The 14,105-nt window shown below is 46.6% G+C and overlaps 1 protein-coding gene across 2 annotated transcripts in view; it reads left to right on the top strand.

Moving 5' to 3' along the window:
- The first annotated feature begins 6,160 nt into the window (after window positions 1-6,160).
- Window positions 6,161-14,105, top strand: part of LOC112458133 — a 240,183-nt gene continuing 232,238 nt past the window's right edge. The window contains exon 1 of one of the 2 annotated variants that reach the window (XM_025021579.1): window positions 6,161-7,831. In XM_025021579.1, the coding sequence (XP_024877347.1) occupies window positions 7,085-7,831 (747 nt within the window). In that variant the 5' untranslated portion in view covers window positions 6,161-7,084. The remainder of the gene's footprint in view (window positions 7,832-14,105) is intronic. The other variant, XM_025021578.1, reaches the window with a different exon arrangement.

The raw sequence follows: 14,105 nt of genomic DNA, 5'->3' as shown, positions 1-14,105 counted from the left end.
GATAATTGTTACCTTTTTCCACTTAATAAGCTCATTTTACGAATATTGGTATTCGTCAGCTAAAGCAGTTTTTCAACGAGCATTGAAATACAAAACCGCGTCAGTGTCTATCTATTGATCCGCATAAATCATTCCGTTACGTATACGGTTACGGTTATTGTTGTTACGTCTGCCGTTGAAGTCGGCTAAATTTTCGGATATTCCGCAATAACGTATTTCCCCCAATGCGAACTAACAATCGTTAATTGAAACGTTCACTTACCGCAAAATCTGATACGTAATCGACGAAATGTAATACAAGGAGTAATTAGTACCTGCAGAATGACAGATATTTCGACTATCGGATCGTGGAATACTAGAAGTTACGGATAGCGATATTTGTCGACCGCGTCGAGAATTCCTACGCTGGAATGTACCCGATGGATGCAATAAGCCTTCAGAGTGAGCGGCTATCGGGGAGAAAGATTGGGCGTCCAACGCGGGTCGTTGATGATAGAGAGACTAATCCGCGAGCTTAGCGCTTCCCGGAAGGAAGAGGGTGACAGTAGATAAGAAAAAATCCACAATTAAGAGATCCGTCAATCGTCCGTGACACGCGCTCCACCGCTTTCCGATCTTCGTTGCGTGACGTATACGGGATGTCTCAGGATTTTCTCCTAATGAGGTCTATCAGAGGCCAAAATTAAGAAGACTGACAGTTGTTTCCACATCCAAGCATCAATACTTTCCGAGGTGATCAATCATTGATAGCTAAGAGATCTCAGTTTGTGATTTAATGAGACTTTGTTTAAAAGTTCAATTTAAGATTTAGTTTATCTGACATCGAGAACTGACTATACTCCTTTGTTTCGTATCTCGAGCTTCGCGACCATTCTGTACGTTACGCAACGTATTTCGTCGGAATCGACGAGAGCGGGTTCCCGCGCTATAGGCGCGCGGCTGGTCGGCGGCAATCTCCCTGCGTTAGCTGTGCGATGTCGTATCTGTACCACCAGATGCCACACGCGCCGCCGGCAGGGTCGTGGAGCGGCGGTGGAGCAAGCAAGAGAAGCGGGGGGGTCTCCCGCGAGCCGTCTCTCCGTCGCCCCACCACGGAGGAATGGGCGTGTATCGGCGTCCCCACCAGCCGGGTCACCTCTCCTACGACCCCTCCGTCGCTTTTCCCACCAGGCGGACCGAACGACTCTGCGACCGAGTGATCCCACACGGGGTGGCGGGGTAACGGGGGAAGGGACGGTGGGGGACCGTTCCCGTGTCGCCTCGAGAGAGAGTCCCCTACTTTGCCGTCCGTGTCGTCCGCGCGCACTGTCCTCCGTGGCCGCCGCGATCCACGCCTTCCACCACTTCCCATTGGCCCGATCTGTCCCCAGAGTTTCTGGTGACACACGCCCCGCGTCGTTCTCCAGGAATCAGCCGCGGCGCGGCGCAGGAGATCGTTGCTGCAGCCGTACGCCGCTACTCCTGCTACGAGAACGAGCGGAAAGCAGCGGTGCCGCGCGATGGTGTCCTTAGGTGCGTCCGTCCGAGGATTGATCGGTTCGCCTCGGTTGGGCGTGTACGCGCTATCGCGTCGCGCTGATGCGAGCGAACGCGACGGACATATAGATCCGTTCGCCCCGGCGAACACGTCTCTCGATTCCACATAGATATATCACGTAACCGCGTTAGTTTGCGCTGGAACACCGGGACATTGCACTCTTAACCCGGGAGAAGCGATTGCCAACGTCTCCTCGCGCAATTTGCAATTGTTTATATGCCTTCTGTACATTACTCCCGTATTGACTTTAGACACAACTGTTTTGGATCATGTGTATATAGTCATCAGGAAAAATATTACTCCATATTAGAGAATTCGACAATTGAAGAGTACAAAGAGCGAAAATATTAATTGTAAGAAAAGAGGAACAAATCAAATTCCCTGTCTTTACTTTTTAATTATATACAGAAAAAATTATCTGTCGATGAGATCAATTATTTCAATAAACTTGCCAACACATTTTTCGCTCACGTATTACCTCGGTTTACAATGAAAACGCATACATAACGATCGCTGCGATCGATATACTCATGCGGTCGACCTACACGCTTGGATGTTCTTCGTGCTACCCCGTCCAGAACAGGCCGTCTCTACTTAAACTGTCGATCGGACAGCTGGGAAGCGCGGCCCGATTGCGTAACGGGGACTATATTCGCCCAGTCGTAAAACGTAATCGCTTCACCGAGCGCGGCTCGACTCCGGGTTGTGTTGAGACATGCATTATTTTGTAAGGTAGTAGGATCCGCGAAATCATGCGGATGTCGCAGATGATTTTTAGATCCCGATATGTCTGACGATGATCGCGTCCAGCGTGGCATATCTCACGTCCGAGCATGACGGCCATTCCTGCACGAGATACGTTAAAACAATGTCCTACTATCTACAGTCACGCATAGAATCATCTTATCAGAATCCCGACTTAATTTACCCACGTATGCATATTGATATCTTTTGTTTGTTAGTACTTGCGGTATTGACAGTTTCATTGTCGCTGATGTTCTCGAATAATATTTTCGAGTTTGAGGCAAATACACGTTCTTATACATGACATTTTACTTCAATGTACACACAGCGTCATAAATTCTTTCCTACCTGAAGATAACCATGGCACGTCTGAGACAAATAATAGATAGCTATTTGACTTACAATCAGACGTGCCTATCTTCAGATGGGAAAGAATTTATGACGCTGCGTGTGCATATACATACCTACATTAAAAGCAAAATGTCATAAGAACGTGTATAAAAAAAATACCTTCAGATAAGAATGTATCAATTTGTTTCAAACTCGAGAAAATCAATCTCTCTTAACAACTGTTTTCATGAAACTTACTCCGAACCTCCGAAGCCTACAAATATGATTGTTATCTAATCGTTGCGTTTCAATAAGGGAATCGAGGAATTTCCTTCGATCGTCTTTCGCATTATTATGAGCCTAGATCGAATCTGGTCTGAATCGATCGTCAATATGATATCGAGTGTTGGAACGTGAATCTCCATTCCGATTCGCTCGATATAATTATACATGCGCCCCAGACTAGTCGCTTAGGCTGATGCTTATCGAGAATTCCCTCGATAACGTGCGCACTCTCGACGGTCCATCCGACGGAAAGGTCGCGAGACGAGGCTTTTGCGTGAGCAAAAGCGAAGGCAATGACGGCTTTGTCTCGTTACTGCCGGCAGGCAGCGGCGGCGGCGGCGGCGGCGGTGGCGGAGACGGGAGGGGAAAGCGAGGAATCAGCGAGGATGATCCGAGCGTGGCCCGAGCTGAAGATGGAGGCACGATAACGACGACGGAAATTGAATTCTCTCACCAGTCATCCCGCTGCGAAGAGAGTGCATGCACACACGCATCGATTCGCCCCGCGAGTCGTATAAGCCCGAGTATCGACGGGCTGCGTGTCGGAAGAAAGGAGAGGGAGAAGGAGAGAAAAGGGCGGCAGCAAGCGAAAAAGACAGAGAGAAAGAGGGAGAGAGAGAAAGAGAGGGAAAGAGGGAACCCACGGTTCTGTCCTTCCTGCTCCTTTTGTCTCGGCAACGCGGTATATACGGATGGGTGCACGTAGGCTACCTCGAAAGGCGAAGCCCGCAACGGCCGCTCTACGCAATACCTGCGGCGGCATCGCGGCGTCGTTTTACCTGCCACGCGAGACAAAACACGGAGGCGCCTGTAAAAAGAAGCCTCGTTTCCCGCGGAGGAAATCTCTATCCAGTCTCTATCCGCGTGACGGTTATACGAGCTAAGAAACCGCCGTGAGAGTACTGCGTACTGGGGATGAATGTTAAAAGTGCATGAATATCCGCGGAATGTGCTTCGCCATAAACCTTTGACATCGTCGGCTACTCGCTCGTTGACGATCCGCGATAATGGACAATCCTTTTCACTCGCGTTGAATGAAGTTTGAGAGAGCGCGGTTTTAATAATAAAGCTGTACTATAGCGGCTCTCTGCGTTAATTTCCAAGATAAATATAGATATACCGAGCTCCGGTTACGAGATTTACAAAAATACATAAAATGCTCTCCATAGCGATTCACGCGCTCACGCTCTTTCGAATTCCTGATATCGATCCGCGTGTCACCGTCGGCTTTGTTTCACGCAAAAAGTGTAATCGGGCGATTTAATTTGCAATTAAATACAAGCGTTGAGAGGCGATAATTCCGCTTCCGTTTCTTCTATCCACCTTTCGTCGCCGTAAATTTAAATGACGTCCGCGCGCGCGGCTTCCTTGTTTGTAATTGCGTAATATGATGACTCCTAAGCACGCGTCGAGATCAGCGCGAACGCGTGTTTTATTGTCTCCGCGCAGCCCCGAGCATAACCGCGCCGACGCTGACGCCGACGGTCTGGTTAGTAAAATCGTACCTAGGAGCGTGTCCAATCGACATTACGATAATTTATGGCTTAAATAAATGCCCGATCGGTGTACGAGCATGTACAGGTATCAATTTACATGACGCAACGGATATGTAACCTGATATATCGTGCGGCGGCGGGGCACAGGCAGACCCACGTCCAACGGTTCTCATCGTATAGACGTATACCTACCTATACTGGCGCAGCCGATACAAAGTAGCGACGCGTAAAAAAAATAATTGCTCTCAAATATAATTGCTGCGGGAAAGGTGCGTGGAATCTGAACCCGACAATCTCGGTGGACAAGAAATTTGTCGGGTATAGACCCGATCAATTAATTGCGAGTTATTGCGGATACAAATGAGTTACGCTCCGTTGACGCTATGTTATAACGAACGTACGCCTCGAAACACGAGATTCGCGGACCAAAATTGCAAACGCAATTTTGCATCGATTCTGTCCTGGACTCGATGATGAACCCTATATCTAAACTAGTGTATAACCAGCCGTCTCGGTGTTACAGGATTCAATACCGCGGTTTAATTGAATGAAATGTATTTTCGGGATCACTGACTGCTCCGGTTTTTAGCCTGTTTCCTGTATTATTAACATTTATCGTCATCGAATTCGTAACATGTAACATCACCATATATAATTAACGTAATTCGCATGTTTCTGATCATTGTGATCATTCCGCCAAACAATTTACCTTACTCTCCTAACAAGTTTAAACATCAGTATGTAGAAAAGCAAGCAAATTTTAAAATCAGATTGGTGTCGATTTTCTTCTGCAACATTTCGCGTGATATATCAGCTGCGTGACTGCGTGCGAACTTGAGGGCCATTCTTATTTTTCCCGACCATATGTTCCGACCTTAAGATTCAGTTGTCTCGAACTGAACTCGTTAGACTCGGGACATGATGAAGTACGATTCTACCGGAGCAACGCTCTCGACGGGATCGGCGAAAGCGCAAGGGACCCGACGGCCTCACAAAAGGTGAACCCACTTCGTGGGTCTGTCGGTCGGTCGGTGGCGGCGGTGGCGGCGGCGGCGGTGTTCGCTCGCAGAAGGCAGGAGGCGGCCGGAATACTCTGTAGAGTGTAGGTAGAGAGATATATCGAAGCTCTCTCGGCCGTATTCGGGTGGCTTCGTGTGCTCCCGTCGACTGGTGGTGGCCGCCGCGCGCCGCGCACCTCCACCAAGAGTTTCACGCTGCGTGGAACGAAACTCGTACGTACGCGATCAGCTCGACCGAGGCCGCCGGCCTTCCTCTGCGTATCGGGCCCCGCTGCGTGTTTCGCGCCGGCCGACAGCTTCTCTCGTCGCCTTCGTGATAATATCGGGCGGGTGCTCGTGACCACGACGATAAGGACGACGACGACGACGACGAAGACGACGACGACGGCGACGTCGACGACGATACGACGACCGTTGGTGCCCTATACGTGTCCTGTGTGCGAGCCGGCGGAAAGCGCACGCGAACGCACACGCATATCGCACGAAACCGTCCCGGTCCGGTACTTGACGTGGTTCCGCGCGGGAGACTCGCGATGCGTTCTCGAGGCAGTGTACCGTAAAGAGTTCTCGCGGCTGCGGCGACGACGGCGGCGGTAGCGGCAAGAAAACGCGCCAATCGCGCGTCCGGTGTTCGCGTGGTGCTTCACGCTCGGCGGTTTGTCGCAGAAGAGGAGAGGGAGGACGGAGGAAGCGGGGAAGGAGGAGGAGGAGGAGGAGGAGGAAGTGGTGGAGGAGGAGGAAGAGGAGGTGGTGGGCAAGCGAGGGTGGCAGCGGCGGGAGAGAGAGGAGTGACGCGGGTGACCGCACGAGAAATCGGAGCTCCCGAGTGAAGTGACACTTGTTTTCGCTTCTCCCTCGATCCTAGGCGTTCTCGCGATTGAGAGGAACAGGACTCCCGCCTTCCCCCCTCCCCTTTGCGACCCCGCGCGATTGTTCGGCGATTCGGCTTGAGCGATGAATGACGAATTCGGAAGGGCCATTCGTAACGATCCGGCTCGTTAGGGAAAATCGAAGTCGTAGGCGGGGCCTAAGGTCGGTGGACACGTGACGCGGAAACTGTCACGCCGCCCTTGCCCTCCCTTCGTTCTCCCCCCTCCACGCGACCGAAATCCAGCGCGACCGACCCACGCTTCCTACCGTGAAGCGAATGTGTCGTCCGCGAGCGGACGACGACTGTTCTGACGGACTCGCACGCGTGTGCGTGTACGTGTGTGAGGATTTCCACGCGGAATCACATTGGGAAATTCCACGATGTGGGACTAAGACGATCACGAATGCTCCGGAGGATTATACGTCAGCTATGCGTTTACAGCGCGCGCCGAATGCGTTCCTCGCGCCGAATGCGACGCTCTGACGGAATTCTCGCAGCGAGAGAGAACGCTTCTATCCTCCTAATCCATTCCTTTCCGATTCGCGGGAAAGCTGGACCATTCCAGGGATTCAAGTAACTTTCGCAATTAAATAATGCGCATCCGATCCCACTATCATTTGTCCACGACAGTGTTTTCCGCTTGGCCTTGCTCGCGCAATCTCGCAGTTAATCAACAGCCGATTTTTTCGCCCGACAATTGCAACCCGACGACGACCGTATCATCAATTCGCAGGACGATGACGCCGTCACGGTCGTACGAGGAACGCCGCCGCGGTGTCGAGTCGGCGTGAACCTCCCGAGAATGCAGCAGGCCAGCGTAGGTGGCTGCGACGAGGACTCCGGTACGACGAGTCCCACGGCGAGATCGCCGGTCGGTTTCGCGATCAAGAGCGAACCCGGCGTAGACAGGAACGACGGTGTGAGGGTTAAAGTCGAGATGCCCGAGCCCACGGAGGCCGGCGTCGAGGTCAAAGGTGAACCCCGGGAGGATTATCTGCGGCAGCAGCCGAGTAACGACGGTTATCACTACGGCGACAAGAAGCCGGGATACGTTCTGGACGCTCCCGGACAGCCGCCGCCAGTATCGGCGCCGCCACCGCCGCCGCCTCATCAGGGATACCGTCCCGTGGGACTGCCCAATTCTTTCGGCTTCCCTCCTTTTTACGGGCATCATCATCCGGCCATGATGCCGGCGTCGTTCCCGACCGGACGTCCGTCGTCGGACGGGCCGATCGGCAAGATCGGCGATCGCCACGAGCAGACGACGCACGTCGATCGACACGCGGCTGCCGCCGCTGCCGCTGCCGTTGCCTATGGCAGATTGCCACCGATCCACAACGACGGCTTCCTACACGAGTCCCATCATCATCGCTTCGATGCCGGCGACTTCCATCAGCACGGCGTGCCGTATCCGGGTTTCCGGCCCACCATGCGCTCGTATGGCAATCATCAGAACAACAGCGCGTACAGCAGAAGCGGCCACTATCACCCGGCCAGACAGCGCAAGTGGAGCAGCTCCGCGTTCCGCGGGCTTCATCCACCGATGCCCGTGAGTTTGCTTCCTTCCAATCTTTTTTCCTCACATTGAACGATTACTTAGAAATTTTGTTTCATTTTTGAACATTTTTGAACATTTTTGTTTGATGACAGATTTGGTCCTCTCTCTGTGAAAGCGAAAATCTAGTCGTTCGGAATATAAAATCTAAATTAGGTCGTCTAACGTAATAATTAATACTCCACATGGCGATATCTATGTGTGTGTTATAAATATTTGTGTATGTGTGTTATAAATAATACAACACACTCGTATACTCTCTTATTATTTTTTTATACTCGTTTTAGAATACACACTTTTTATATCTGTAGTAATCAACGGCATTCATAAAGAGGTTATTCTTGTCTCTTGAGGTCATGACTGTTGAAGATTGTTCAGTTGTCTCGCGTATAATAATCCGCAATCTCATATCATCATTTAAAAGCTCTTGAAATTACATTGCGCATTCTTTTCAAGATTGCAAAACGAGAAATCGCGCTTTGATCGATGCGTTTTAGTTATGTGTATTTCGTATTGGATTACGCGATTATACGGAACGATATGGCACTTAGCGAGGGAACAATACCTCCGTGACGAAAGCGAGAATATCGCGTTCGCCGCGATCGCGCGATCTTATTGAGACTCGATAAAATCGGTAATCGGAGAATGGCGATAGTATCGCGTATCGATACGACGACGTAGGCGGCAGCAGAAATTTTATTTTTCACCCGCCGCCGGCGCGCGTACGAATCATCGCCGAGAGGCGCGTGAAATTTCCGAACACGCAACCAGTATGCTGCATCTCCCATATCCCATTTCGTGCGAGCGACGCATTACCGTGCCCGATCGTAAATCGTCAAAATTTCTTAATCCGTCCTACATTATAGACGAGGTCAATTCGTATTCAATATTATACGAACGTGTTTATCAGGGATGGAATAAATAATAATTGATATATATAGTATATGTTTTGATCTAAAACTAAAACACAAAATCTTGACTCGAGCGAAAACTAAAGAGTATAAAGTAACGAAAAATTACCTAACTATTACTATATTAAATTAATATTGAACGATAAATTATAAACTAGGAAGGACATACATATTATTTGTTAAATCTTTATTATTTAATGATTTTAAATTCTGTATATAACTTGATTATATGATTATAAAATTTATATTAAAATTTATAGGTATATATAATAAGCTTATATATATATATATATATATGTATGTATATTGCTTTGTTATCTTGTATTTCTAGTAATCGATTCATATCTTGTTTGGCTTGTACATAATTAAGAAGAAATAATAATTTTTTTCATTTTGGTTTTCAAGTTTAAAAATTCAGTCTTTTGAATAGCAATATTCTTGCCGATAAAAAATTAGATCGTTGAAAGTATCACGAGTATGACATGCAGAGAAAGGGTGCGTTCACAAGCAAAAAAAAGTGCATGTCGAGGGTAAGAAAGTGCTACGTAACGCGAAATCTACCGCAATTAGCTCGTCACACCGTGTTATCGTTACGCGACCTGCAAAGAGCAGCATGAGGTTACACTTACATTAATCTTTTTCAATTTTATGACAGCCAATCGGTGTTACATCTATCATATTTTAAGTATATCGATGTGTCTAGAAGTATAAACAAAATTGTTTTTATTTCTTGTTAACGTTTTAAGCTGATTTTTCTACCAACAAAAGGAAGTGACGAAATAACATATGTTAATGTCAAATAAATAACTTTCGCAATTTGTATGCACATTTATCTATGATAAATATATTTATCTATGAATATAAGTGTGAGAATAAAGTGAAGATAATAATACACGGAATGGCAATAAAAATTATTTATCTATAATTAAAGTACATCAGAAATCCGTTTCTCTTGACGTAATTTGATCACGTCTTCCATAACGGAAGGCTTAAAGAAAAATTAAAGGTGATGTCTTACCAGCTTTCGCTTCCCACGATTTTGCTTCCGTACGACATTGTACAGTACTTCGATTGAAATTACCGGGCCGAGATGAAGGGCTTAATAAAATCGGACGAGACGTCGCGATCGGCCTGGACAAAAATTGCGCCCTGGCCGAAATTACAGTGATTATACGCACCGCGGTTTTGCCCCTCAGGGGAGGACTCCGGCGTGCACCGTCCCTTGGAAGGGAACTTTTCTCCCCCCCCCCCCCCTCGTCTCTTCCATGAGAGCTGGTAGAGTGATACAGAACTCATTGAGAGTTCGGCCGATTATAAGCGGGAAACGCGGGCGGCGGCGATGGCGGATGGGTCGGTTCGCTCAACGATTACCGTAACGCCGCGCTCGTAAAACAGATGCGCGTGCTCGGCGTCCATTATGACGTAATCCGCCGCTTCTTATAATTTATCGCCGACCAGAGTGAGCGAAGCGAGCCGGCGGGGCTAAATATCGTTCGAAATTTCAGTTAAGCGGCCGCATTAATTTGCGGAGCGACGATTAACTCGTCGAACTTGCCGATTCTGCCTCGCAGTTTTCGACGAGGGCCGGGAGATTAAACGCGCACGTGCCACCTCTCGTCTCGTCCAGTTCTTTCGATTTATGATATTTCCGTCGCGTTTCCAAATTTATGACGTGAGAATGATTCAACTGGTGGCTCTCTCGTGAAACATCAGTAGGTTCTGCGCGTAATAAGAACCGATCTGAACGAGCGCTCGCATTTGCACGACTCGGTGTATCTGTGGAGAACTCTTTTTAACGCTTTTAGCGCTTAAAGAGTTTCACGAGCCGACCTTATCAGCGAGTGTACGAATCGGCGTCGATCGGCTAGGCGTGACTCACTCCGCGAGATCTATCGCTTGTTCGCGCTCGCGGAAAGTATGAGAAATGCATTAGCTTGGATATCGCGCTGGTGAAACGTTTCTGTGCGGAGTGTCTGCTTGGCAATCTTAATTTGTATCGTAATTTTCAATGCATTTATTTTCAATTTTGATATGCATTTATCACAATCGACTTTCTTCTCGGTATAAGAGCAATGAAATCAATTACAAAATTGTCTTTTATTTAATTATAATTAAATTCACTTTATCGGAAATGTAATTTAAAGTGTAATTGTGTCAGTGTATTTAATAGAATAACTATAATAAAACATATCAGTTAATCATTATTAAACTTGTGACAAGCAAGTGTTTCTCAAGTTTTTTTTGTTAACGAAAACTTGACTTCAATTTATTATAATATCTGTAATTGGAAGGATGAGTTTGATAAAATTGACGCAGACAACACGAACAACGATAACAATAAAATAATAATTATTTTAACAATCCACTAAGTAATAACCCAGGTAGCAGACAGTCGTCATAATGACGACGTGATTCTAACGTCATATTATGACGTATGTTACGTCATTTATTCCTAAAGTTTAACGTAAAAATGACGTATTTTTCACGGTCCTAAGTCACATCCCAACGACGTCATTTTCTGACGTTTTATTGACGGCAAAAATAGGTCTAATGTACGACATACCGGTTTCTAGAAATGTTTTTTATGAAATTAAAATTTTAAAATGTCTACTTGATAAACGTTTACAAAAAAATGTTCTTTTTCTTTATTTAAAAAAAAAAAAGCTTTTTTAACTGTTTCGTTACATATGCCATGTGCGTATAGCCGCTCTCAAGGCGGTCACCCATCCTAGCACAGTGCCGCGTCCGAGTCGCTTGACTTCGATGATCCAGTGGACAGTGACGATCTTCTCACCCTGATGCTTCCTTATTAACTGTACTTGTCTATAACAGGTACATCTTTAAAGTGTTCAAAAATCTTGTAATGATATCTTTTTGATAGTTATAACACTGCATGAAATAGTTGTCATAAAACTATAATTACACACGCAACTAGATCCACTTATACCATAAATTCACCACGTCGTTCATAAAGTTACGAAACACTTTATAAATGTAGGAATATTCCTGTGAAAAATACTGTGAAAAATGTCATTTTTACGTTAAACTTTAGGAATAAATGACGTAACATGCGTCATAAAATGACGTAAGAATCACGTCATTATGACGACTGTCTGCTACCTGGGTAGTCAATTAAACGTCTATATAATGTCATTTTACAAAGTCTTTTTGACGTATTAAAACATGACGTTAAATATACGTCACTTAATCGACGAATGACGTTACTGACCAATTATGACCAAATATTGACGTCAAAATGACGAGTGCTTGCTACCTGGGAATTTTAGAAACGATTGATTTTCTCTTTTTATCGATGGTACAACTACCTAATTCCCATACGAAGCTCTTCATTCCATTCAATTGGAATGCATCTGGACGTACTTGCAACGAAACGATTCACGACCTCCAGAAACGCGTGCGCTGGCATTCTGTATAATCGGCGCGATCGGCGTTCGTTCCAAAAACGGGGCGACCGGCTAAGCACGACGATCGAGTCTATCGTCGCATTTACGGCATCCGGAGGCGAAAGTGCTTCGCATGGTACCGCTGCAGCAAACTCATCTGCATACCGTTTCGTCCCGCGTAACGATCCGCGTTCGTCTTCCGCGGGTATACGCACCTGTATCGAGATAACGCTCCGTAACGTACGACCGCAACGAATAAGGGCATTGAATCGAAGCCGATTCCCTTCGGCTCTGCTCTTCCTACGTGCGCGCTCCAGATCTTACGACGAAGTCGCGCCGGCTCGCGAACCCGAAGGCGCGAATCAGTCTATAAATTTCGCGACCGGGAAACCGCGCGCACCTGCGGGTCTCTTGCGAAGCGATCGGCACGTCGCGATAGCTACGGGACATTTCTCACGCGACAAACGTCAATTCTTTTCCGAGAATGAAACTCAGTTTTGTTTCTAAAATCTTAACTATTGTTTCAAAAAAAGATTATTACGCGTTCTAGGATTAGAAGATTCGATAACATTATTAGGAAAAGGAAATGCTGATTTTGATCGCTATTTCAACGCAATTTTTCACACGCATCATGTGTTTTGTAATTATTAATATAATATTATCCCTATTCGCTCCAACCAGACCTTTCGTGTCCCCGCGAGTTTCTAATCCTCGCATCATAACTCACGAACGAATTGACGAAATTTAATGTTCCAAAGCGCAAATTAATGCTAAAAGTAGTAGCTTTAATTTGCGCTTTGGAACATTAAATTTCGTCAATTCGTTCGTGAGTTATGATGCGAGAATTAAAAAGGCGGAAAAAGGGGTTGGAGTGAATAGGGTTATATATCCTATTTGTCTCGTCACACGAACCTACATAAGGTGACATCAATGATAGTTGATGTTTATTTCAAGATAGTGTTCTAAGAATAAATGTTTCTTATAACGTATATATGTTAAAATGTAATTACACATAGTGTTGTAATCATGCTATAATCCATACGATCATATTCGCGAAGAAAAACTAGTGTAATAAGTAGTTTTCATGAAATATTATGGAGTAATTTTCACTCGTGAATCACTTACTATTATCTTAGCAGCAAAAACTTACATCATTTCACATACCGCTGCGTGTGACATTGTCAATGTATACATGTATGTATAATTTAAAGACACGCAACGTTTATTTATAGATGTAATAATAAAGGCAAAAAAATGATAAGAAATGGAAAATATATAAAATAATACTCTTCACAAAATTTTAAATTTAATTTATATTAAGAATTTACAAGGACGTCAATTATAAAATGACATTCTTAAAATACAAAATACACGCTGCGACACTACGTTAGATATTCCGAGGTATCACGGATGCAAAAACTCGCACAAGAAGCTTGCACCCGCAGAGGGGGCATCCGCATTCGCACGCGCGAACTCATCCGTAGCGTCGCGTGGCACGAATGCAGATCGCGCAGTTTAAGTGACCGCATTTTTTGCGTTTGTCGTTCATCAATCGTTAAATATAACCTGCCGACACGGTCTTATACATCACGTTTAAACGCGAAACCGCGTCGATTTGCGAGTAACGAGTCGCGCGATCACGCGTTGCGGACGGGCATATATAAATGGAAATAAAAGGGGGCGCGGGGAAGGGCCCAGCGCGAGAAGCAGGACCTCGTGGAAAAGAAAGGAATACGTTTGCACGCCTCCATGTCGATGGGGCCCCGAAGCGGTTCCGCTCGCCAGATGCGTGCGCGAGAGCCGGACACGCCGATGCGTTTTTCTACCTGAAGGGCGTCCAATTGAGCGCAACACATGGCGCTGCGGCTGCGACGGGCCCGGGCCCCCGCGCGCCGATTCGTCTCGTATCGTCGAGGAAACGAGCCCCGTCGTCGGGCACCCGAATGCGCCACG

Source organism: Temnothorax curvispinosus, unplaced genomic scaffold (genome assembly GCF_003070985.1).
Source record: "Temnothorax curvispinosus isolate PA1 unplaced genomic scaffold, ASM307098v1 QBEX01008716.1, whole genome shotgun sequence".
NCBI lineage: Eukaryota > Metazoa > Arthropoda > Insecta > Hymenoptera > Formicidae > Temnothorax > Temnothorax curvispinosus.
Note: the sequence above shows the minus strand (reverse complement) of the source record. Positions and strands in the feature narration are given on the sequence as shown.